The sequence below is a fragment of the Crocodylus siamensis genome, chromosome 5 (genome assembly GCF_052110815.1).
Source record: "Crocodylus siamensis isolate JL-2025a chromosome 5, ASM5211081v1, whole genome shotgun sequence".
Taxonomy (NCBI): Eukaryota; Metazoa; Chordata; order Crocodylia; family Crocodylidae; genus Crocodylus; species Crocodylus siamensis.
In genome coordinates this window covers 74,214,217-74,238,976 of record NC_143399.1, presented here as the reverse complement: position 1 = coordinate 74,238,976, position 24,760 = coordinate 74,214,217, and the positions used below count along the sequence as shown (strand labels likewise).

The window sequence follows — 24,760 nt, the reverse complement described above, 5'->3', positions numbered from 1 at the left end:
TCACCCTGCAGAATCCTTATTAGTGAAGCTGGTAAGTGAGAGGGAAAGAACCAGGCTTGGTTCTCAGATCACAGGCTAAGCTTGCAGATTTGCAGCTAGAAAAATCATGTTTACATCCAAACTGAGTGCCCTTGGTAGAGAAGTCATTGAACAACAATATATAGAGAATATCACTGTACAATTTTAGTTAATTTTAGAGTAGAGCTATTTTTTACCTAGATTTGGCTTAGTCAATACCTATATAATGAGAGCACTTCTGCTATCAGAATTAATACTGATGCTATAAAGATGTGGATTCATAGATCACATTTAGTTTTTATTGGGTTTTTGTGTAGGTATGAGCTAGATGAATGGTGAAAACTAGGCCAAATTAATTTTATGAGTTGTGGAAGTTTTAAAATTAAAAAAAAGACTACCTTAAAGAACAATTTCTACACCACAACAGATTTAAACGTATTTAAAGCATATTTTACTTATGCATGGGTGAATCCAGGGTCTCATAAAGGGGATGCAGGAGCAGCAACCAGCACTGCAATTGTGTCTGATCTCCACAAGCAATGTGTAGCAGGTTGGGGGGGGACCTGCACCCCCTGAGAGTGCTGGTACCCCCCAACAGTGAGAGCTCCGGCTGGTAGGGGGCACAGAAAGAGCTGGTGCCTTGCCACCCCCCTCCCCAAATTGACACTTGTGCCACATGCAGAAGTGCTGGCACTTCTGCTGCCACTGTGCTGCTGATGTGCTTAGTGACTGGCCACTGGGCCCCCCCAGTTGCTGGCTGGCCACTGGAGGACCCCCCTGGTCATGCCCTGCTGGTGCCACCCCCCAGACTCAGGAGGCACCAGTCGCCTATGCTGTACCCCCTGTTCCTACACACATGTGCACTGTACACACTAGGGTGGTCAAAGTGCATCATAGGAATAGAAGAAAGGAGGACTTTTTTTTCAGAGTACCTTCCCTCTTGCCTGGCCTTCTTCCTCAGTGGCACATTCCCTTCCCTCCACTGCCCACCATTGCTGCTGTCCCCAGCTGATCTGGGGAGGGGGGGGGAGTTCCAGAGCCCCACTGCTGCTGCGCTGCATGTGGAGCCACGCTCAGCTACATGAGGAATAGATGTTGCACATAAACTGGTTTAAGTGATCCGAAACTGGTTTAAACATGTAACAGAACATAAGTTCAGTGCACATAAACCAGTTTCAAAATGGCTGAAACTGGTTTAAGATAAACATTTAAGATAAAGATGCTTTGCAGCCCTGGGCTGGGCTTGGACTGGGCTAGGCTGTACTCTTTGCTACAAAAAATATTTGGCCCCACCCCTCTCCTCCATAGCCAGTGCTCTGGGGGAGACTGCAGGCCCAGGAGGGCCTGCCTGGCTTGCCTCACTGCTCAAGCAGGAATTCCCACCTCTCTCCCTCCCATCTCCCATAGCACGGACCTCAGCCCCATGGACCCTAGGCATGTGGTATGCTAGCTAATGCTGAGAGGTATTTGTGTGTGTGTGTGTGTGTGTGTGTGTGTCTTGAATTTCACTGGGACAGGACAAAGGCAGACAGAACAGTGTCCATGTAGGGCTTTTTGGAGCTAATCAACAGGTCAGCTTATAACATCCCTCCTTGCAAAAAGCTGTTTAAGAAGAACTTGAACTAATGAGAGAGCCTTTTGTTTTTCTGATGAGCTGATAAATACTTTGGTTTTATCAGCTCCCTCCTGGTTTGCAGCCCTGTCAGGTTTGCAGACAGGGAGAGGGAGATTGAAAAGCTCAGTATCATCAACAGATGTATGCACTGCACACCCCTCCCTTTGCTTCAGAGTGCTAGCCTGAGGCTGGGGGCTGGCAACACTCCTGCCCCTTGAGCAGCGAGTGGGATGGGAGGGGGAGGGGAAGCCTGAGAGTGCTGGCCAGGGTGGGGGATTAAACCCCTCCCTAATCAAAGTGTTCTGCTGGAGCCTGGCCAGCCCCCCCCCTCAGTTCAGCACTATGGAAGGGAAGGGAGGGCTGCTCTAGCACCCTGTGGCTTCTAGCCTGAGCCACTACAGGCATGTGCCTGCATTTCTGGAATGAAAAGGGAATGTCTGTCCACCTCCAAATTGGTTCAAGCTTTTCAGGTTAGAGTAACATGCAAAGATTGAATCAATTCAGGCTCTGACTTTTTGAATGTCTGTCCCTAGCCCTAGAGACAGCAGCAGCAGTGGCCAGATACCCCTGCACCTGCTTCTGACCTGACAGGTAACACTGTGGGTACCTGGCAGGGAGAAGTGACCTGCCTCCTGGTGCTGTTGTTCCTGGCTGAATTCAGTTCTGCACAGAGCCAAGCTGCGGCAGTAGTGGTTCTAGAGCGCCCCCCTTACCCCTGTACTTGGGACAGCCAGAGATAGCAGCAACAGTGGGTGAGGGAGGAGAGGGGAAGGAATGTGTCACTGAGCATGGAGGGGAAAGGAGAGAAGGATTCTTTCTTGCTCCAAGGACTTAAAAATAAGGTCTCAGGCTGGTCTTCCCAGTGTGGTCAACTGAAAGGGGCATGTGCCCATGCCACTGTATTCCCCTGGAATCTGCGACTTAATCCACGTACTTTTTCTGTGTGTTCTCTCCTAGCAGGAACACAAAATGCATTTGTTTATACAAAAATGATCTTGGCTTATCTAAGTAGTCATGGTAATTTATTTGCTAGGACCTCAGTGCAATTTCTTAGTTCACAGCTTTATCTCTATAGAAGCAAATATAGCATGGCAAATGTTAGATTATGCCGTCACAGGTAAGAATCAAACAAGAGAATGGGCTGAAAAGAAATTAGAAATACAGTAGAAGGAAGCCAGGGTATGGTCTACATTACAAAGTTTTGCCATTATTGCTATATCAGGTTTGGATATGAAACTGTGACACGCTGCCAGCTGATGTACGTCTGCATATGCCACTCCCTTTCTTTCTCCATCTGAACACAACTGTTTCTGCAGAAAAGAGCATTGGTAGCTTAATTGTTATTGTTTAGGGAGGGACCTTATCTGCTGCAATGCCCCAGTAAAGGGCTTTAGCATAGCTATGGTAGCATCTATCTTGCAATGTCCAAAAACCCCTGGGACCCATTGCTTACAGGCTTGATCCAAGTACACCAAATAGAAGACTTATGTCAGTGGCAGTTGGATTTGGTTCCAGGACCCTGATTTAACTTTCCATCCCAAACCAATAAAGCTCTTAACATGTGTTTAAGTGTTTTACCAAATAAGATAGATTCAAACAAATGCTTGAACAAGTGTCAAATTAGGCCACAAGTGAGATGTATTAAAATCCATGCATTTATTTAAGAATTTGCTCCAAACCTACAGAAGTCAATCTGAGAGTTTGGATTGGGCCTTGGATCAGACCCTTGAGTTTGTAGGATTGGGCCAAACCGTTGCTACCTAATAACTGAAAAAAAAACTAAATATATACAAAAATGCAGCTTATTAAAACAAATTAGATTTGTATTTGAAGATAATTTTCATGTATCTTCTATTTCATCACTAAAACACTGTTATAGACCGTTATTTGCAAAGGACTCAAGGGAGTGTTTAATCATTAATCCTGAAATATTTGTAATTGAAAAAAATCTGTTACTATATCCTTGATATTTATAACACCTATTGCACGCATTTCTGATGACAAACTAAAAAGTATACTAAACATAAAATCGCCAAAATACATGCTGAATGGCATGTTATGCCAGATGTGGGCCGACTTTATGCCAGATGTGAGCCTGCAGGAGTCAGTGGCAGTGGTGTAACATAACTTGCTATGAGTGTAACATAATCAGTTTCTCTCCCAGAGTTGGTTTAAAAGGCACTAGAATTTAAAAATAAAAATGTTTGCTAAATAGAAGAGAAACTAACTCAATAAACAAGTTTATAAACATCTTAGAAGGCATCACAGCATAGAAAGGGTACATAAAATATTGATACTATCCCTTCATATGGAGTTGAGTGTTTTGCCGTGTAATGCTCTGGTAACTTTCCTTCAGATTTTGTTTTTTCTTTCTTTCTTTTGGGCATATTTTATAGAATTGAGCTCAGGAGTTCCCCTCCTTTACGATGACACTCCTGCTCATCTGAAGAAGATGGAACCAGAGACTGTAAAGGTGGTTGGACCATGGCCAGCTTTGCACGTCAATATAAACAAGGTATAGTGCATATGCTAGACAGCTTCTTTTGTCATTTTAATATTCAGCAGTGGTGTTATATCACTATTAATTCAAACCAGTATTCTGTCTGTCACATATGAAGCATCTTGTACTATTTCCTTATAGGCTTTAAAAAAATCTTTCCCATTTCCTTCCACTTCACCTTCTGAAATTCAGTTAATTGGAAATGGTTGGTTAGGCAGAAAAAAGGCTCTGTGTGTGTGTAAGTATAAAAGACACATTTCCTAGCATTCCTCTATGGTGTGCTTTATGTTGTGTCTGTTCTCTCTCTATATATGCCTAAACTATTTCCATAATGAGAACTTGATTACAGTATATTGGGGAGAAAGGACAGTATTGAGCTTTTCTATGACAAAGGATTGATGATCCTTTATTTATTTAAATTATGAATAAGGCATAGTGGCATAGCAATTAAGGGGTCTCACTACAGTTCCAGAGACATAAGTTAGCCTAATCCCAGACTTATACCGAAGCCCTTTACAACTGACCCCACCGTAAATGAGTAGGGCTGTGCAAAATTTCACCAGCTGTTTCATTTCAACACTGTTTCAACTCATTTCGAGCTTGAAACAGCAAAACTGAAATGAAACAGGGGGCTTTGAAACAGCCTCGAAACAAAACAAGGCCAGTCAAAACATTTTGAAAGTTTCGAAATATTTCAAGTTTCGAAGCAGCAGCCCAGCCAGGTGGTGGGAGGCAGGAGAGAGCCAGAACTGTGCTCCCCATGGCTCCACACAGCCCCATGTGGCTCAGCTCGGTGGGGAGCACAGCCTTGGATCTCCCTGCCTCCCGCCACTGGGCTGTGCTCCCTGGGGCTGGCAGAGCTAATCGGAGTGCAGCACCAGCTCTGCCTGCCTCCTTACTCCAGGCTGCGCTCCAATTGGCTCCACCAACCCCATGGAGCTCAGCCTGCTGGCGGGAGGCAGGCAGAGCCGGGGCTGTGCTCTGCCACCGGGCTGAGTTCCATGGGGCTGCAAGCTGCTGGGAACCCAGCCTGGTGGAGGCGGGCTGGTCGGGTTCCCAGCTGCTTGAAACCTGGTACAACCGCTCAGAGCCCAACTAGTTTCAAGTTCACAGCCACTTGAAGCCCAATCGCAGCACTGGGGAGGGGAACTCAGCTGGGCTGAGTTCCCTTTCCCAACCTGATCGCAGTGCTGGGGAGGGGAACAAAACTCGAAATGAAACACTGTTCCATTGAAATGTCGAAACGGATGTTGAAGCGGAACGCTGCTGTTTCGCACAGACCGTTGAGTACCTGGTCATTTGGGTCAGAGAGCTCCAGGCTGTTGAAAACAATGCTGGTCATAGCACTCTATTGGCAAGAGAAAGCAGTGTGCATTAATCGTGCCATGCTGGGATGGAGTTTTGACTTTATTTCAACTGTGATAACTTCTCTGCAGCTTAAACATGTCTTTGTTTTGGTGATTCAGTCAAGTCAGCAGCCCCAAACTGAGAAAATCACAACATTTTAAATAATACAAAATAGACTCATTCTGTTCTTCTTACAAGAAGTTATCTATGTAGTGCTGTAGAACAAGCCTAGCCTGGGTGTACATACGAGAACCAAAGAATTTGGGATTTGATTCTACAGTTATTAACTTTGAGACTTTGGAGGAAGCCAGTAGAGTTGTGAATGTGACAATTCCTACAACATGACCTTTAGGGAACTATCTTGTTTCTATAGAACTGACTTTACACACTAAGGGACTTATCCCGCTTTGTTTAAACTGGTTAAGAGGGAAGACAGGGCTTTAAAATAATTAAGTCAATTCAAGGGAGAACATAATTAAATGACTGTATATTGCTTTCACACAGAGATATTGATATCAGTGCTGCATTGGAGTATATGCAAAGGAAGAGGCATCTAGATTACAGTTTAGAAGTAAGACAGCCAAAGAGGAGATATCTGATACTAGAGAGATCTCTAGTTTCACAGATAAGGTCATGACAGGATCCAGTGAGTCAGAAGTAAAAGTTAGGGCTGGCAGAATTTTTTTTCCTTAAAGATAAAGCAGAACATTTTAGTGAAAAAACTAAATGTGAACTATTTCAGCCAAAAAATCAAAAACCTTAATATTTCACATAAAGGTTTTAGATGTTTGGTTGGGTCAAAAATTTCCGTTAGACACTTTTTCCAAAAAAAATAAATAAATTATGCTGTTGGAGGAAGGGAGGAATGTTGACAGGAAAGCTTCAGTTAGTTTTGTTAGAAAAAAATTGGAAATAAGGTGCAAATCTTTAACAGTGAGTGTAACAAGCCACTGGAATAGCTCACCAAAGGAAATTGTCCATTGCATGGTGTCTTTACTGTCTTAGATCAAAAACATAACTTTCAAAAAGAGGCAAACTGATTCCATCATCATCATCATCAGTCTTCTTATCCCTGTATTATGGCACAGTCTGCCCCAGAACATTATAAAAGGCACTATACCAACTTATATTAAAGCCCAGTACCAGCCCCAAAGAGCCTGTAATTAGGCAGAAACAGTCATGGGTTAGGACAAAGAGATAATATAAAATACAGGTAAAATGAACAGCCTGATAGCCACAAATCACAATTTTACTGAGCTCAGGATAGGATGTACTAGTTGAGGTTTTTTGGCCAGTATTATACATAATAAATATCCCTAATGGTAACCTGATAACCTCAAGATGTATTTATTTATATTTTAAAATGACAATTCTAAACATATTAGATCTGATTTTTCCATCCTGATTTGGATTATCTCCCTGTTCAAGTAGTTCTACTGGTATCCTTATAATGTGTGGGGCAAAATCTGGCTTTAAATTCTTTATTTGGTTATACCTACATGATGTGATCCAGTGCAATGCAGACATACGTAAACTAACTCAAGTAACAGAAGAAGTATAGCCATAGTAGCATGGTGCTCTGCCTAGGCTAATATTTGTTTCTCAGTGGGTCTAATTAGTTTGGGTGGAGTATCACACTAGCATTATTAATCCAGCTCTTGGTAGCCAAGTTGTATCACTGAGAGCTATCTTGCATTCATCTGTGCAGCACTACATTGTGCCATGCAGACACATGCTATGATCCTTAACAAAACAAAAGGTCCACTTGGCTACCTAGTGATTTTCTGTGGCTCGCCTTGATAGCAGCAGATTATCTTTTAAATTCAGATGGATTATTTATTTAAAGCTGAATTAAAGGAACCCAGTGCTACAGCAAGTCTGTACCTTGCAGTGATTACAAAAGAAATATTTTCCCTCAAATACTGACCTCTTTAAAAGGGCACAGTAAATACGCTTCACATCTGCTGTAATGAGAGTTGTAGCTATCCATTAAAAGTTAAGTGGACAGAGAAGTTTTTGCACTGAGCTTGACAGTTTGCCAAACTCAGGTTCTAGGCTGTTAGCAGAAGCAGTCTCCAGAGACATGGCCAATCCAGTGAAAACACCATGTGGCTAATCCTGGAGATTTCTGCTTCAGGAACTGGAGAACAAGAATAATCCATGCATGAGGGATGGGGAAGTTCTGAGGGTTTAAACCAGTACATTCTGAGCCATTGAAGTTTGTATATCCTTTTCTAAGGATAGCACAGGTTTTTTTTAGCAGAGAACATTGAAATAAGCTGGACCTGAAAGGTATGGCTGTCCTACTTAGCTCTGCACTCAGGCTTGTCCCCCAGCCCAAATCCACTGACTGTCTATACTGAAAATCACAACTCCTGTCAGCAGTCCAGACTGCCTGAAGTCAAGATGCTTCATCTACCTCTCCCCAAAGTATGCTGGATACTCACCTGGGTACTGCAGACCGCACGCCACCAGGAAAGGTCCACCAGCAGTAATCCCATAATTTCTTGGATCTCATTTCTGGGCCATCTGTACATGACTTCCTGTCCCTCCTGCTTGTAGCTAAAGCTAAACACACATGGAGAGAAAAGTCAGACTGATTCCTAGAAAGTCTGCACTCAAGGAACAGGAAGTTTCTAGGAATCTATCTGTCCACTACTGTTGTCTGTCCTTCCCACCTTTGTGTGAAGTTGCTGCCAAGGTAATGAGCATGGCAGGAGATGACTCCTCTGCGTCAGGCTAAGGGCAATTTTAAGGGTTGACCCCAAAGAGGAGTGTAGGCATACCCAAAGTTAGTGGTGTGGATTCCTGCAGTTGACCCATCTTATATGCAGCTGGTTAAACTGAAAGAGTGCAGATGTTTGGTTCCCCCAGACAAGTAGCAGCAGTGCACCTTGGGAATGCCTGTGCCATGTGTGCTTTGGCGCGCAGCAAGTTACCCCAGGGGCAGTAGGAGAGGCTGGGCCAACACTGTTCTGGCCTCAGCAGCCTTATCTAGAGTACTGGGGGCTTCCCGTGGCTGTAGCTGTGGCGATCCTGCCAGGCAGAGCCTGGCCAGCAGCCGTAGCATGACTATAGACAGCCTGGCTCTTCTTTTCAGCAGTACCCACTGCCTGAGCATGCACAGCTCTGGTTTTTCTTTCTGCGGGTTTATTTGACCCCTGGATATCCAGGGGTCAAAAAAACCTACAGAAAAAAAATGGAGCAGGACATGCATGGACATCATGCCCTTGCAACATGGAGAATGCCTGACTGTGCAATATGTGGCTGCAGACGTGTTTGCAGTGCTACTTACCATACAGCCACGCTTATCTGAATGCGTCCAAAAAGTCAGACTCCTTCATATTGTTCTGAACTGTCAGGCTTTTGCACCAATCTTAGCTGATGTTTTCTCAAAGAGGGGAGAGGTTGCAAATATTGGACCCATTCTGTTCCAAACAATGAGCTCTGCTTAACAAGAGGGAGTAAGGTAGGATAATTCAAAACACTGGATCAGACTGCAAACACTGGATCGAATGAGCATTTTCACAAGGAAGAGTGGACTTCGACATATTGTCATTTGCCTTAGGTAACAGGACAGTGAGAGAACCTTGTAAAAATCAAGCTGGTAAGTTTTGAAGAGTAGCCAATATGTTTCTTGTTTCTAGCTCTCCCCTCACCCTCTCTCAAGCAAAAATTCAGCTCCACCTTATGACACCATTGATTTCTCTTCTAAAGTGTACTTTTCGTCCCCAGTTGTGCTTCATCTCAAATATTATGTTTTAGCAAAAATCAATGGCAGTCAAGTAGCTATGAAGCTGCAATTTTTTTTTAATAAAAAAAAACAGCCTTTGAATAGTCTCTGATCTAATTGTCAAATCCCAGGTTCCATTAGATCACCCTCTTTTCCAGTTGTTAATTAGTTTTGCAAGCAAATTGCTTTGGGGTTGAAATTTGTGATGCTTGATATCAATCCAGAGTTGAATTGAAAATTGATAGATTAGGTTCAACTAGTTGATCCAATTTTCTTTTACCTCAAACTCCATCCAATGGGTCTGAAGAATGGGTTTGGAAAAGGGACTGGACAAATTCCTTTGGTAGAGTGGTAGCAGCCAATTCATTTGATGAGCCACATAAGTCAGCTGCAAAATGTTGGTCTGTCTGCCTGTTTGGCACCAGTGAGTTTATTTTTATCTTTCAGATAAATAAATAAAGAGAAATACTGAAAACTGAAATATATTTTAACTTCCTTTCTCATCTTCAATTCTTCTTTTTTTTGTTCAAGATCTTAGTGCTTCAAAGTACTATCTGTGATAGGGCTGTCCAACTGGTGGCCCAAGGGTGGTTAAATTGTGGTATGTGGGGCTTGTCAGTGCATCTGCCAAAGCTGCTATTTTGGCACAACTCTGGAACCCAGGGGAAGATTACTGCCACTGCTCACCCATCATCCCTTTGTCTACTCCTGAATTCAGGGTTTTCAGTCACTATAGGTGACTAAAATAGGTAGCAGGGGAAAAGGAGGGGGATGAGGGGAATGGCATCAGTGCTGATTCCCTGGAGCACCCATACATGAGCTTGGAGGCTGCTCTGACGTGCAGAAATTCCAGCATGTTGGAGCCGACTCAATTAATCGAGTCTGCTGGACTGTGGCAATTGTCGTGCTTAAGCAGCCTCCTTTGAAAGAGCTTTATAGTTCAAGCGCCCCCACCACCATTTTCAAGTGTGGGGGTGCTGATACAGGAGACATGGTGATGCGTTAATCAGAATGGCTTTTGGAGCTGCTCTAGGTAAAGCGCACCCCTCTCAGCCCCCAAAGCACCGCTACCAGAGCACATGTAAAAGTGCCCCTGGGTTCTGATTCCACCAATGCACCAGCTGTAGCAGCTATGCCAAAAAGCTGCCACTCTGCCACTGAAGGTTGGTCATCCAGCCTGCGAGAAGCCCCCCAGTACAGATCCACCTACATGGCCTTGGATGAGTGTGCAGTAGAGCAGGGTATATAAAACCATACATAAAAGCCTTTAGCTGCCTGCCTCTTGCATGGCAGCAAAACCTGCAGCTATTCCATTGCAAAAGATCTAACCAATGAGATACTAAACAGTCTATTGATGTACCTGAGGTTCCTGGCTGCTTAGTTGCCAAGTGATAATGATACCTGCCTCTGATGAATGAGGAACATGATGGGGTCAGGTGGGCTTTGTTTTCATTAGGAAATAAGGTGTGTTTTAATCCAGTTGCAGCTATCATGTGATGGATACAAGGCAAAATCTTGGGAAATTTCACATAAGTTAGCAGGCTAAGGTGAGTCCTACACTCCCTAAATTCTTTATCTCCTAATGTGTGTGGATGCAACACACATTTCTTGTCTTCATTGTCTTCACTGAAATTTTCTTTTGTTTGCTACAAATGTTGACTAGTTAACATAACTTATGAACACGCCTTTTTTTTCCCCTCATACATACTATTTGAGGAGGATCCAGAAAATAAACTTATTTTTTAAAGTAGATTATTAGGATAATTCAGGTGAAATAAATTGGAAGAGGGGAAAACTGTAGAAGTTGCTGTTGTTGGTGATTCAAAAAATCAAAACTTTTCAAAATACAGAGGAAGGAGTTACAACTGTTTATTTAGAAAAGAACAAGTAAGTGGAGAGTTATATAATGGCTGTTCTTATTTGTCCAGGAGTAAAATATATGGTTAATTTGCTAGTGAAAGCCAGTGTTATCTATCCATCCATCGTCCAGCTATTAACAAACCTACCAATGAGTGCCGTTGAATTCACTCAAGTGGAAACAGTATGAAAACTACAATAAGACCATAATCCTAAAAAATCAATACAAAGCAAACTGCAATGCAAGTCTGGGCTTAATCAACCTACATCTACCAAGCACCATTCACTTAAATACTACTTAAAGCTACCTATATTTCCCCACCCTCAGGAAAAAAACTCAAACTATCTTCTTATTGTGGCAACACTGATCAAAACTATGTGAGCACAAGTACCAAAGTGGCATTAGCAACACTTAAAGGTAGCAATTATAATGAAGCCATTTTAAGGAAAATACCTTTAACTAGATTTATTTTGAGTCAAGCCTGAAAAAATCATTATGTTGGCTTAATGATATGAAGGTGTTTCTTTTTTTAATGGGATTCATTTTATTTGTCTTTGCTTGCTGAACTTCTCAGGGGAGCACATATCAAATTTATAGTTCCATGCAGTCTCAAGAATCTATCTGTTGAGACTTTCAGAATAACATAAATATCCGTAGGATTGTTACAAAGTGAAAATTTGGTCAACACACTATCATACCGAAACAATTCTAATGGCTTCCACATGGAATGTGCTTAGTTTACAAATTTAAATACAAGTTTTTAATAACTGTCAGCCTGGGAGAATATCTAATCTCCAGCTGTTTTCTTTCTGCTTCATTCATTATTGCAAGCAATAAAGGTTCTAGAAATGTAATAATTTTGTTTATTTTGCGGAAGGCAACATAATACAGCTTACACTTCTGCTGCTACAATGTACAGGCTCTGCAATGCTGAGTTTTTAAACCTTGTATTTTGTCACAAATCAAGTAAATAAGACTTCACCCCTTCCCACTCCCAAAATAAACACAATGGATTTACCATTACTTTTCTGAATATAACTATAGTTGGAAAGTACTATTGCAGGAAGCCAGATAATAGAATGTAACAGTGCATATGGTGGGTTTATTTGTCAGTCAGGAAATTAGGCAACCTACCTGTTTTTTGACTAATCCTTCAAACCTATTAGCCACTTTCCAGGTCACAGCAGATGCCACATTATGCTCAGCAAAAGTGAAGTCGTTCTTCTGGCAGAGGGGCAGGTTTTGTTGCTGTAAAGAAGCTTTGAGCGTGGAGCTTATGTCCTGCTGTCAAAACATTGTAATGTACAGTCCAGTCTGGCTTAGTAGACTTCATAGTGTGCATCAGGTTTAGCACAAAGCAAGGAGTGAGTGGGGAAGCTTTCTGCATCTCCAGGGAAACTTTGGGTATGAGGGGTCTGCCTGCAACTTTTGAGACCCCCAGAATTTCCACTTTGGTGGCAGAATCCTACCCCTATATCTTTGGCATTGCTGTAGGTGAGCTAGACTGGTGCACTTTACCAAGTCTTGTGTGACTGATAGCATAGATGGGATGAGTCAGGAGGAGTCTGCCATCACAGGGCTGACAGGCTGGAGGCCCTGAGAAGGATCAGGGCAGAGCCCCCATGCTCAAAACTCCCCTGTGGCCACATAACCTAATCCTTTCTGCCCACATCTGTGATGTAGTGTAGACTAAGCAAGTCTACTAGGGTAGGCTAAGGAAGACTACACCAAGCAGCAACCTGGATGATTAGGCAGAGGGAAGGGGAAGGGGAAGAGTCAAGTGGCTTATGCAGCTTCTTGATTAATTGTTTTTTCCTGGGCTGTGAATTATCATTAGCTTTAATCAGGTGCTAACAGGGAGGAGCCAGCCCAGTACACAGTGATGAAAGAGTAGGCACCTTTAATTCATGGTAAGCAGCGCCTTAAAAAAATTTGGTAACTGGCTTGAGATATGTGTATAAATAGCTATTCACCTTACCTGTGGGCATTATAAGTGGTTTGCACTGTACTGAAGAGAGTGAATGACTTCACACTCTGACTTTGTCTTTCCTATTCATGTTTATTAATGCCTTGGCTATTGAGTGTTGGCTGTAGCCATGTTAGTTGAAGGACATGGGCAGACAAGGTTCTTTGGGTAAATGCAATATCTTTTATTACACCAGCCAAATAGTTGGGAAAAAATGTTCTTTTGCAAGCTTTCGGGCACAAACTCCCTTCGGGAGGTAGAGTCAGTCTCCCTAAGCCTGAAGAACGGTGTTTGTACTCAAAAGCTTGCAAAGAACAATTTTTCCAACTATTTAGTTGTCTAATAGAAGATAACACATTTACCCAAAGAACCTTTTTTGGCTATTGAGTAACACTGTTTCTTTTAACAAGTCTAATTCAAAACTCAGGTACTGGCAAAAAAATGGTAGAAATGGACCCCATGTACATATCAGTGAAAGAGCTCAGGATGGTATAACATCCTTTTAGCATAATTATCTGCCTTAACCTGGCCATTGTTTAGATTTTTAATATTAATACAATGTTTTTAACCAAGTCAAAGGCATAGTTTTTATTGTTTTGTTTTTGGTTGGGTTGTTTTTTGTTGGGGGGTGGTCACTTGGTAAGAGTGTGCACAGAGAAAAAGCAATAGGAAAAAACATTCAAATAGCAGCAAAAAGTTGTTTCTCCTATTACTTGCTTTCCTCTATTTTAATCAGTTGGCATAGTTTTTTAATTACATACTTTAGGTTTCAAGAATGCTCAGAGGCATAGAAGTACACCAGTGCTTCAATTCCCTTTGACACATCTTCAAAGAATTATATGAACAGAAACAGATACCAAAAAGCATTAGTAATCTAAAATAGTAAGATGATACACAAGTTACAGGGCTACTTGTTTCAGCATGAGGGGAGGACAAACCAAGGCCTCAGTAAAATAACTTGTATAATGGTTTTGACTAAACAGCTTCTGTGTACAGAAATTGATAGCCTAAATAACAGCAGAAAAATCTGTCATTGCTTCTCCAGACTGGCAGGAAATTTCTAACTTTCAATGTGTTTTAGGTGACAGTAAGTATTAGTTAGATCAGGGGCATCAAAGATCTGGCCTGTGATCCGGCCCATGGTGCTGCCTGCAGGTCTTGGACTGGCTCCACGTGCCACATGCAGCATGCATTGGCGCTGGCCCTGCATGCTGCATTAGGTGTGTAAAGCTGGCCTGGCACATCCTGTGCATAGGGCTGGTCTGGGTCATGTACTGCAGTGTTGCATACCGGGCTGGTCTGGGGCACATGCTGCGCACCTGCAACCAGTCTGGCCCTGCACATTAGATCTGTGGGCTCAGTCCAGCCCATAAACCAGCCCTGCACCTCTGGGCAGTATGATTTTGAAACCGTATGTTGGGTTGTAGTGGCATAGCATAACCTGAGAAAAGTAGAGTGCAATGTATTTACTATGAGCAAGCTTAAAGGAACATGCCACCATGGCTGAAACAGATGACTTCTTCCTGTGTGAACCAGATCAACTACCTGGTGGGGTGGAGTGAAGTAGGGAGAGTCTCTGTTCATTTGTGCAAGAGGTGGATTTGAAGCTCCTTAAAGCTGTCCCTTTGCTTTTACTTTGACCGATGGTGTGGGTAGACTGTCCAGAGGAAGAAAAACAGGGGATGACCCTGCCCTCTGTGAAAATTTCATTGGAGACCCCAGATACAGCTAATAGATGCCAAGCTGCAGAAGTCTGTGATGTTTCAAAGGCACAAAAGATAGCTTCATCCTTAAGTATCATTTGTCTTTATTTTTGAATAAATTTAACAGAACTAAAATGAACATATTTATTTAGTTTCTAGGTATGAAACATGGATTGTTTCTAATATTGCTTTTAGAAATGTCATTGTAAGTGGATGGCTTGTACTATCTTTAGAAATCAATATGCCTAAAAGAAGACTTGCTGCTAGTAGCAGCATTTTAAAACAAGTTCAAGTAGTGCAAATCTGGTTAATGAGTCAATTGGCGAATCAGCTGATTGTGCTTTCCTTGTGATTAACTTTGTCTTTCTGAATGATCTATGTAGTATCTCCACTTGCTGGTATCATTGAGGATCCAAGAAAATCATTTATACTGAAGGAGAACTTCAGTTTGATTTTTAGATGTTTGTTAAATTTCTGGTTGTTTCTGAGGTTGAACATGTATCTACAGTTTTGTATGTTGCTCCAGCCATAAGCAGTATTTTGGGGGTTTGTTGTTTGTTTGGTTTCATTTCAAGTATTTTTTCTTTAGGTTGAAAATCAAAAGGATTAAGTTCAATGTCCAATAAAGCCAAGATTAACAATATTAGATATGGGTCAACAAATAGTTTTGTAAGACTGAGTAACACGAGTACCAAATAAAAGAAGGAAGTGCTGAATAATACTATAATAGACAGTTGTTCAAAGGTATACCTGGAAGCTACAGCAGTTGGATCTTGAAGGCTACAAAGACTAATTTTGCTTACACAAAGAAAATATTATGCAGTCTCAGTAGAGTTCTGCCAAGTCTCAGTGTTCTTTCAGGGTGTTCACAGACTGCCTGCAGAAGGCAAAATAACTGCATTGCTGGTTTTTTCTACTTGCAGAAAATGTCTCCGGGATTTAGGCATACCATATTGTATGAAACGTTTTGAAATCAGTGACATGAACAAACAAGATTTTGGTGGCCACAGTGAAATGCCACAGTCATGGCACAAGGAAAAATAAGTGAGAGATGGCTTCTGTGGTTAAAAGAGGTAAAGGCAAAGTCTCTAAATTCACCTTTGAAATCTCAGGACTGAGTTGTCAGAGGTGACCTAGAGTGCTATTTTAGACCTGATTTTTTTCTAGTGCCTTCTATCTTATCATTGTTTACACCTGGGCTGAAGTGGTGCAGAACAGACATGAAATACCATCCAGTTAGAACAGTAGCATTTGACATTCATTTCCCACAGGTGTCAACGATGTACTCAGACTATTGTTCACACCTAAATTCCAGTGAGATGATGGGAGCATAGAATTAACCTTTCTAATACAGGTACTCCTCACTTAACGTCATGCTAGTTAGTGGTGTTTTGTTATTACATCACTGATCTATTAGAGAACATGCTCATTTAAAGTCATGCAATGTTTGGTTATAACATTTGGCTGCCGCCTCCTAGTAAGTAACTATTGTGATATAACTGGATTCGTTTAACATCCTTTTGCTTAAAGTCGCATTTTTCAAGAACGTAACTATAACATTACGCGAGGAGTAGCTGTACCACTGCTCCAGACTTTCTTTACAGTGTATAAAATGTTATGATGTGCTAGTGTAAAGCCTGTCACACCCATGGGTGGACTTAGGATTTTGAAAAGAAGGCCACAGATGGAGTGGTGCATCATCACATGTAACACAACACATTTTTCTCCAGTTAAAGATTTACTAATACGGTATGGGCTAGCACTGTATTATTAAGTTTAAGATTAAAGCAAAAACAAATATAACTTTATTGGAATGTGCACTAATTTTCTAGATTATATGTAAAGGCTAAAAACACAAACTAGGCCAAAAAAAGGAATCAAAGGATATTGTTTCATTAGTCCTGTAGTCATAATAATGAAATGTATGTCTCTTATTCGGATTCATAGAACAAAACTGAGTCTTCATGTGTGTTTTGACAGTGCCTCCAATACTTCAGTATCAGTCACTTATACATCTGAGTTAAGGTCTTTAGCTAGAGCTAAAAAACAGCCTGCCAGGCTGGGAAATAGAAGAGATACATTACCAGGAATGGCTAACAGACAGCAAAATTGCAAAAATAAAAATAGTTTGACTAGTGAAAGGAGAAAGGGTCATTAACACTTGTGAAGTGAAGACAAATTAGCAGGAAGCAGGTAGATTTTAATGAGTCAAGAAATCAATCGACTCCTTCCTGCTCCTGTCAGGTAGATGGTTTTAACATTTGGGTGGAGCAGGAATTAAAAGGTGGGTGTGACTGCACCTCCCTATTCCACTGAGTCTGCCCCAGTCACACCTACCCAGTCTGATTGCTTTAGCTATAGCTGTATTAGCCTGGAGAGAGACTTGCTCCTTGTTATGTATGCAAGTACTTCCAGGTTGGATCTTTTGCTTGTTATTCTTTTAATGTAGGGGTCAGCAACCCCTGGCACAAGTGCTGAGCATGGCACGCAAGGCCATTTTGCTTGGCGCACTGCCAGCCCAGGCTCCAAGCAACTGCTGCCAGCCATGGAGCCCAAGCTGCTCCCAGCAGGCAGCTGGGAGGCTGCAAGCCCTGCTGCAAGCAAACTGGGCTCCATGGGCTGGCTGCAGACAGGAGGCTGCGAACAGCTGCTTCGGGCTCCAGCATGTCTGCACTCTGGCACCTTCCAAGGTAGACATTGTGGTTTTTTTGGCACTCTGGCCAAAAAATTAGGCTTCTCTTAAATAGGATACCAAATTACCATAATCTGCAAAGAGAGCCTATGCTGGGTGTCCTGCTCTAGATTTCTCAGATTGAGGGCTGAAAAATTGTCTGTCTTTGTAAAATGACACGTTACAGGGTGGATCAGGGTGAATGGAAAGAAAAGTCAGATAAGCATCTTGGATTGTTCTGGTCTCTCTGACAGAAAAGAATCCAAAGAGATCTGTAAGCAAAGACGATGGGCCCGATTCTCAGTTAAAGGCATTTCAGTTTCTACTATTTGGATAATATGAAGGTTCTTGATTGTTGCTTTAATTTATGTTTCATTTACTTCACAGCCCTTTGCAGGGTTAAAATGGTATAGGGGAGTGTTAATTTAATGTGTGGACCTATGAATGCTTGGACCCCTTACAAAATGGGAACATTTCACAAGGGCAACTAGTATGCTCAAAGGACAGACGTAACACTTAGACCATTCTAAATACATTTTAAACCCCAAAGATGCAGACAGAAGTGTAGCTTCTGTATCTAACTCATGGCACTTTGGGTCTAACTCATGGTGATTCAGAGAGTGCCATGAGTTGGACCAATCCTCCCTACTCAACAGACATTAGCTGTTGTGGGGGATCGAGCAAGATCCAGGGAGACAAGCTGTGTTTCTCCCCCCTCTCCCAGCTCCCATTCTGTCTCAGGATGGCAGGGGGAGAAGACAGGGAGGGAGGTCTGTTCTGGGGTTTCCCCAGCTACTCTGGAGTGGGATGGGTGGGGGGCTCCAGTCCTCTCTCCCCACCCTCCAGTGCCAGTTGGGCAACCCCCAGAACGAGGTTCGTCTGCTCCCTCCCCCTCCCCCCCATTTTGAAAACAGTGCCGGGAGCAGTGCTAGGCTACATCAGCCGAGCCCTGCTCCTGGTGCACACAGACAAGTTAACGCTCCACTTTGGAGTGGTGGCGGCAGTCCCTCAAAGTCCAGTTCAGATTGTCATGGTATCAGGCCCTTTTAAACTGCTCTGCAGGCATGCACTTGTTTAATTACAGCTGTGGGGCACTTTCAGGGGCCAGATCAGGCGAAAATTGTCACTTCTGTCTGCACCTCGAGTTTAGATGTGCTTGCCACTTTAGATCAATTTAAACGTTCTAAAATGTTTTAAAAGCACACCAGGAAAATAAGTTCTATTCTGAACTGGCCTTCCTTGAACTGATTCAATGTTATGTGCAGACACAGAGCATTCTGTGCCTAACATCTAGTCAGTGCTTCAGGCAATACAAACTGGTCTGCTCCTCAATGCCCCCCTCCCCCCCAAAAAAAAACCCAAAAAAAACATGCAAAGCAATGGGACTGCTCTGGGATTCAACCAGGACTTAACTACCCAAAGATCTATTGCCTATCAAGACCACTGTCTGCAGGGGCGGGAAGCAGAAAGCCTCTGTCTCAGTTTTATTTCCCTGCTAGAGACCCAAGGTGGGGTTCCTAGACTTATTTGGGGTGACGGGAGTAGCCAGGTTCAAGAAGGATGGTGGGGAGAACATGGTGGGGTACTTTGGCCTCCAACTTGTGTTAAGTGGCTAGTTGTGCCTGTAACAGTAAACACCTGTCAGTTGCTGGGTGAGGGGAACAGCCATTGTACAACGGACTGTGGGCATTTAATAGAAGACCATGGCTGTCAATCCCATGCTCAGTGTATGTTTATTGTTCCTCACCCTCTGCTGCAGTCTTGCAGGCACTCCTGTTCTGCAGGTTCTGCCCTACACACATATCTCCATGCAGTTTTTGGCAATACAAGGTACTTGAGTGGCTGGGAAAGCTGGGGAGTTCTTGGGGGAGCCTCAAGCAGGGGTTTACAAAGCCCCAGCACCAGGCAATCCCTTGACTCCACCCCCTATTCCCAATCCAAACCTTCTTCCCCCTCTAAAGGACACTGGGTGAAACTCTGTGCACTGATCCCTGAAAGGCATGATGGTCTGGGTACTGGTGGCATTTTGGTAGCAATGTAATCCCTAAAAGGTAAGGGTGCTATTTAGGACACTTAGCAGTGTATGTGTGGACACTTCTGTCCAGGGATAATTGTGGAATGGTTCCCAATCAGTGACATTCTTGGAATGGTTCAAGTGTTCTGTCTGTACCCAAACTGTTATGCGTGAATAAGCTGATAATTTTGTTCTATGATTCTATTCAAATGCAACAAACAGCTCCAGTTTAATATTCCTTCATCTAGGGTTAAAGCTGGAGCAGGTTTGCTGCATTTGAATCTTTGTCTACTCATTTGCACTAACAATTAGAATATACCAGCTGCTGCCCTTTTAAAATGTTCCCCTTTTGAAAGGCTCCAAGCCTTTGTGTATCCACACCCTGAATATTGAACTCTGTGTCCCTTTCTTGTCTATGCTCAGGCAGGGAATACAGATTTCTTGTTCTATTTTTCAACTTAATTTCAGATTTGAAAGGGTACCTTAAGGCCTGGGTATTTCCCCATATTTTTAATGCTGTATATCAGTCTCTGGATACCCAGCAATGCCACATTTTCCTTCAGGCCTTTATTATCTTGGTAATAAAATCAGTTGTTTCATCTTTGAATGTTTTTGCTCATCAGATACTTCTACCAAGTAAAATTTGTCCTAATTGTTTTGTTGACTTATTCTCTAATATGTATCTCTGTGTTGTCTTTTATATTTATCACAGAGTGAAGACAAGAAAGTTTCTGAAAAGAGTCTTCATCCCCCAGTGTCACCTTCCTCTGTATCTGATCATATGAAATGTAACATCCTTAAAGCTCAAGTAGAGGCTGCTTTTAGAGTTGGTACCCAGGTAAACTACACTATAATCTACCTTCTGTAGTACAGAGGTATAGTACCTTGTATGGGATAATGCCACATTTCCCAGAAGGTTAGTATTTCTCTGGGAAGTGTGAGATCTCATCTCCCTTGAGTATCCACATTGACATGACTTACTCTAGGATTTTTCAAAGGCAGTCAGAAATTATCCTAGCTATTCATTGCAGTTATTATTCTGGATGTTTGATATTTTTTTCTGACTGACTTGTTTATCAGGGACCAGGGACGGCAAAACAGTCGAACCTCAACTTCTCTTGAGTAATTGTCCAACTATCCATTTTCACAATGTGTGTTTCCCACTCTAAATCTTTGAATGGACACTTTTGCCGTAGCACAGTATCTGTAGTGTGCACTCTTCCCACTTCACAGCCCTCCCATCTTGAGGGGATGAAGGACACTGCCCACATCTGCTCTTCAGTTCCTCTCAGGTGCCTATATGTTACTTACAATGCATTCTTGTGGAATGGCAGGTGACTTTCTGTTCAAATCCTTAGTTTTTTGGTGTCTTGCTTTTATTTTTTAGGAGTATGCAAAATGGGCCCTATTCGATTCAGATTCGGCCTGAATCGGGGACAGTGATTCAATTAACTCATTTGGATCACTGTTCCTGATTCAATTCAACTAAATCCAAATCTGAAGATTCAATGCTGATTCAGAGGATCAGTGATTTGGCCAGACACAGCTTTGAATGTTTTTTCTACATACCTCAAGGTACCAGCGTGGCTCGTGAATGCTGCAATGGTGGAGTGGATGGAGCATTTCACAGGAGTGCAGCCTCCCCCCTTCCCCCCTGCCCAGTGTGCTCAGCAGCAAACTCGGAAGTATGCTCAGCAGCAAACCCACACTCCACTCCCCCAGCTTGGCAGTCAGCCACAGGGGGACCCCGGGTGTCCCCCCAGACCCAGAAGGCACCATTCGCTGAGCCGGGGAGGCCAGGGGGGCCCCCTCAGCTCACTCTCCTGCTGCCCTGTGCTACTGTGGGATGCTCCATGTGCCCTAGCATCGCAGCATTCACAAGCCACCTGCTCTAGAGGTATGTAGAAAAAACATTTAAAGCTGTGTCTACCTCTACTTAGATGTACCTACCTGATGAAATGGACTATACTCTCTGGTTGATATTGGTCAAAGACCATTTCTCCTGGCCATTCTTCCATTTCTGACGTACTGGAGCACCTTTGTGCTAATCTGTCCAGGAACTCAGTTAAAATTCACTTGCTAGCTTATCACTCACTGACTGAGGGTTGACTTGTGTGTTCTCACCCAGTTGCTCTCAGATTCTTCTAGAAGTTGGATAAATTGTTTTCTCACAAATAACTCTTTCCCACAATGATACAGGAACCTGGTCTTTGCATCTTTGGTGGGATGGTCATTTGCCAATGGCCAAAGTTGCCAGTGACAACTTGTTCATTACTCATTCTGTCCATGAAGAGGACATTGCTGATGATGATTGCCTTGGCCAGAAAAGTGGGCAAGATCTAAGCCTTTATGGTGGACCCCCCCTCTATGTTACCTTCTATCCAGATAAAGTGACCTTGAGAGACCTTCCTGAAGTTTCTGCCTCAAGTGGTATCTAAATCCCACCTGAGCCAACACATCAATTTGCCAGTGTTCTTCCCTACACCTCTAGAGCTAAGCTCTCCCTATACTTCTTTGACATCAAGAGAAATTTGACCTATTACCTAAACAGGACCAAAAATCTCTAAAGGCAGTTTAATATCATCCCAGAGATTGTCCATTTGAAGGCCTCCATGAAGTTAAACTATGAGATTGCTAACATAGAGCCCTCTCTCTAATTTTTGGTCATCCTAGTAGAGCCCATATCACTTCTACAGATTTATCTCCATGGCCAAGGACAGAAGTCACACACAAACCAGTTTAAGTGGACAGAAACTGGTTTAAACCTGTAGCAGAACAGACATTCTGGACACATAAACCGCTTTCAAAATGGCCAAAACTGGCTTAAGATAAACCTGGTTGAAAGTAGTATCAGACTTAATAGATTCAGGTCAAATCAGTTTATAGAACTTCTGTCCCAGACCCGTTCCTGGTGAAAGTTAATTAATAGTCCCCCTGCATCCCAGGATGCTTTGCAGCCCTGGGCTGGGCTGAGCTGTCTGCTTCAGTAGAGCTGAGGTGGAGGTGGGAAATCCTGCTCAGGATCACAGCTAGGTCTACATGGTTGGGGGCAGAGCAGCCACTCACAGGCTTTTCCTGCCACTCGCTGCTTGAGCAGAGGAGGCAGGGGCATGGCCACACCCAGCCCCAGGCCAGCACACAGAGGCAGAGGAGAGGGATGGAGAGAGGTTTAAAGCCCCTCTCCCACTGGCATAGGTCCCCAGCAAGGGTCTGTCTGGCCAGAGGCACAGCAGCCCCTGCCAGGCTTTTCCACTGCTCCCACCTGAGCAGAGTGGGGGAAGGGCATGGACAGACACTGACCCTGGACCAGCATGCTGAGGTACGAAGGGAGGGAGGAGAGTTAAACCTTGCAGGAGGTTTAAACCCTCACTCCAGTGGCCAGTTTAAACCCTCTCCCTCCCCTCTGCCACAGTGGGCCAGCCTGGGGCTGGTGTCTGATCATGCCCCTGCCCCTGTCCTCTCTGCTCAAGCAGAGAGGGGGGAAAAGCCTACATGACTTCTCTTCCAGCTTTCCAGCCACTGCTGAAGGGGGAAGGGAGGGCTTCCTGTATCTTCTAGGCTGAGCCACTACAGGAATGTGGCTCCATTTCTAGAATAAAAAATGAATGTCTATTCACTTGCTTCCTGGTTCAGTCTATGCAGTTTAGACTAACCTGCAAAGATTGAATCAGTTCAAGCTCGGGCTTTTTGAATGTCTGTAGTTAGCCCATAGGTGAAATCTGCAAGGCAAGGCACCTGGAGTTCATAAACACCTTTACTAAACACTTTGTTGACAGAGCATTTACTTGGGCAGTCCTTTAGTTGTTCACCTAGGGCAGGGCTGTCCAACTGGTAGCTGTTGGGGTCATATGTGGCCTGAAAGGGGCTGATACATGGCCAACAGGCTCTCAGCCAGCCATTGCTGTCATCACTTCTGCTGCTATGGCATCAAGTTCTCCAGGCTTTGCTACTCTCTTCCAGCTTCTGATTCCTCCTTTTAGTCCTGGGACTGGGGCATTGCAGTGGGAGGGGGCCAAGGGAGGGCTCTGTAATGTCTATGCGCCATGCACTGCCACGGAGAGAGAAACCAGGCCATCTGTGCTCTGTGTGCCGCCGGCAGAGGAGCTGGTGAAAAAGGGGATAGACTGTCAGGGGTACTGAGGAGGGCCCACCGCACATGCAGCCCCTGCTGCATGCATCCTAGGAGCCTGTGGCCCATGGGGTATGCAGTCTCCCACTTTCCAGATATTGGACAGCCATGACCTAGGGGACTCTGGGGCCCACCTCCAGGTATCGGTGGCTAATATTTTGGAGTCACCTGTAGCATAAACATGTAAGTGGACATTTACTCAGGAGAGAGAACAAAGTTACTTCACAGTAGCTGGAGTTCTTTGAGATTGTCCACATGTGCAGTTATATCTAGCCTCTTCTTTCTCTTCTTTGAGTCATAAGACTGAAACTGAAAGATAACTGGAACTAGGAAGCACACACCACCCTTATCCCCTCAGTCTGGGAAGGTGGGGGCTAGAGTGCACTCTATGAGTATGATGAAAACAAAAAGTCTCCAATCAAAGGCTCGGGGAATGAGAGAGACTCAATGAGAATGTGCATGTAGATGATACAATTTAAAGACCTCCAGCCTGGTCCTGGTAAGTAACTTAATTATTCCAATTACTCAAGTTTCATTTAACAATTTCACATTATAATTTTATTTGTTAAAAAAAAAAATTCACCACCAATGAATTGTGTTTCATGAGGACCAAAAAGTAGTCACACAATGTTGTTACCTAACAACTAATAAATGATACAGGGTGTGTACAGAAGTGTTCCATACACATTTTACAGTGCTGTAATTTAGTATACTTTTTATAGCAATATAAAGTTACAGTGCTCTTAAACATAATAGAAGTGCAGTGTTTGGTAGGGAAGACGAGGGGGCACTGAGCCTTTCTGCACTTTCTAGGCTAGGAGGCAGGGGGTGCTCTGCAGCCTCCTGGGGATGCAGGAGACTGCAGACAGCAGCAGACCAGCAGACAAGGTGGAGCTGGGATGAGAAGCTGTCACTCAGCTTCTCATCCCCCCTGCCCCCCTCCCCTGCCATAGGACTGGGTGTGAGCACTGCTTCTACCACAGGCCAGGCAGCAGGCTGACAGCCGGGCTCCAGGCGTCTGGTCTCCAGCTATGCAGGGTCGCAGGGTGTCCCACCTGTGACCTGTCCCCCATTCCTTGGAGTGAGCCCCGTGTCTGCCACAAGGCCAGGCAGCAGCTCTTGCCCAGTCCTACTCCAAGCCTCTGGTCCCTAGCCACATAGGGTCTTGGGGAGGAGAGGGGGCACGTGTGTGTTGGAGTAGGGAGG

At 43.6% G+C, this 24,760-nt stretch overlaps 1 protein-coding gene across 3 annotated transcripts in view; it reads left to right on the top strand.

The window, feature by feature from the left end:
• EPB41L4B (erythrocyte membrane protein band 4.1 like 4B) overlaps nucleotides 1-24,760 on the top strand; it is a 293,241-nt gene that overhangs the window by 177,081 nt on the left and 91,400 nt on the right. For all 3 annotated transcript variants that reach the window (XM_090049115.1, XM_090049114.1, XM_090049117.1), the window contains 2 exons: nucleotides 4,030-4,148; nucleotides 20,138-20,263. In XM_090049115.1, coding sequence (XP_089905241.1) covers nucleotides 4,030-4,148; nucleotides 20,138-20,263 — 245 coding nt within the window. The remainder of the gene's footprint in view (nucleotides 1-4,029; nucleotides 4,149-20,137; nucleotides 20,264-24,760) is intronic.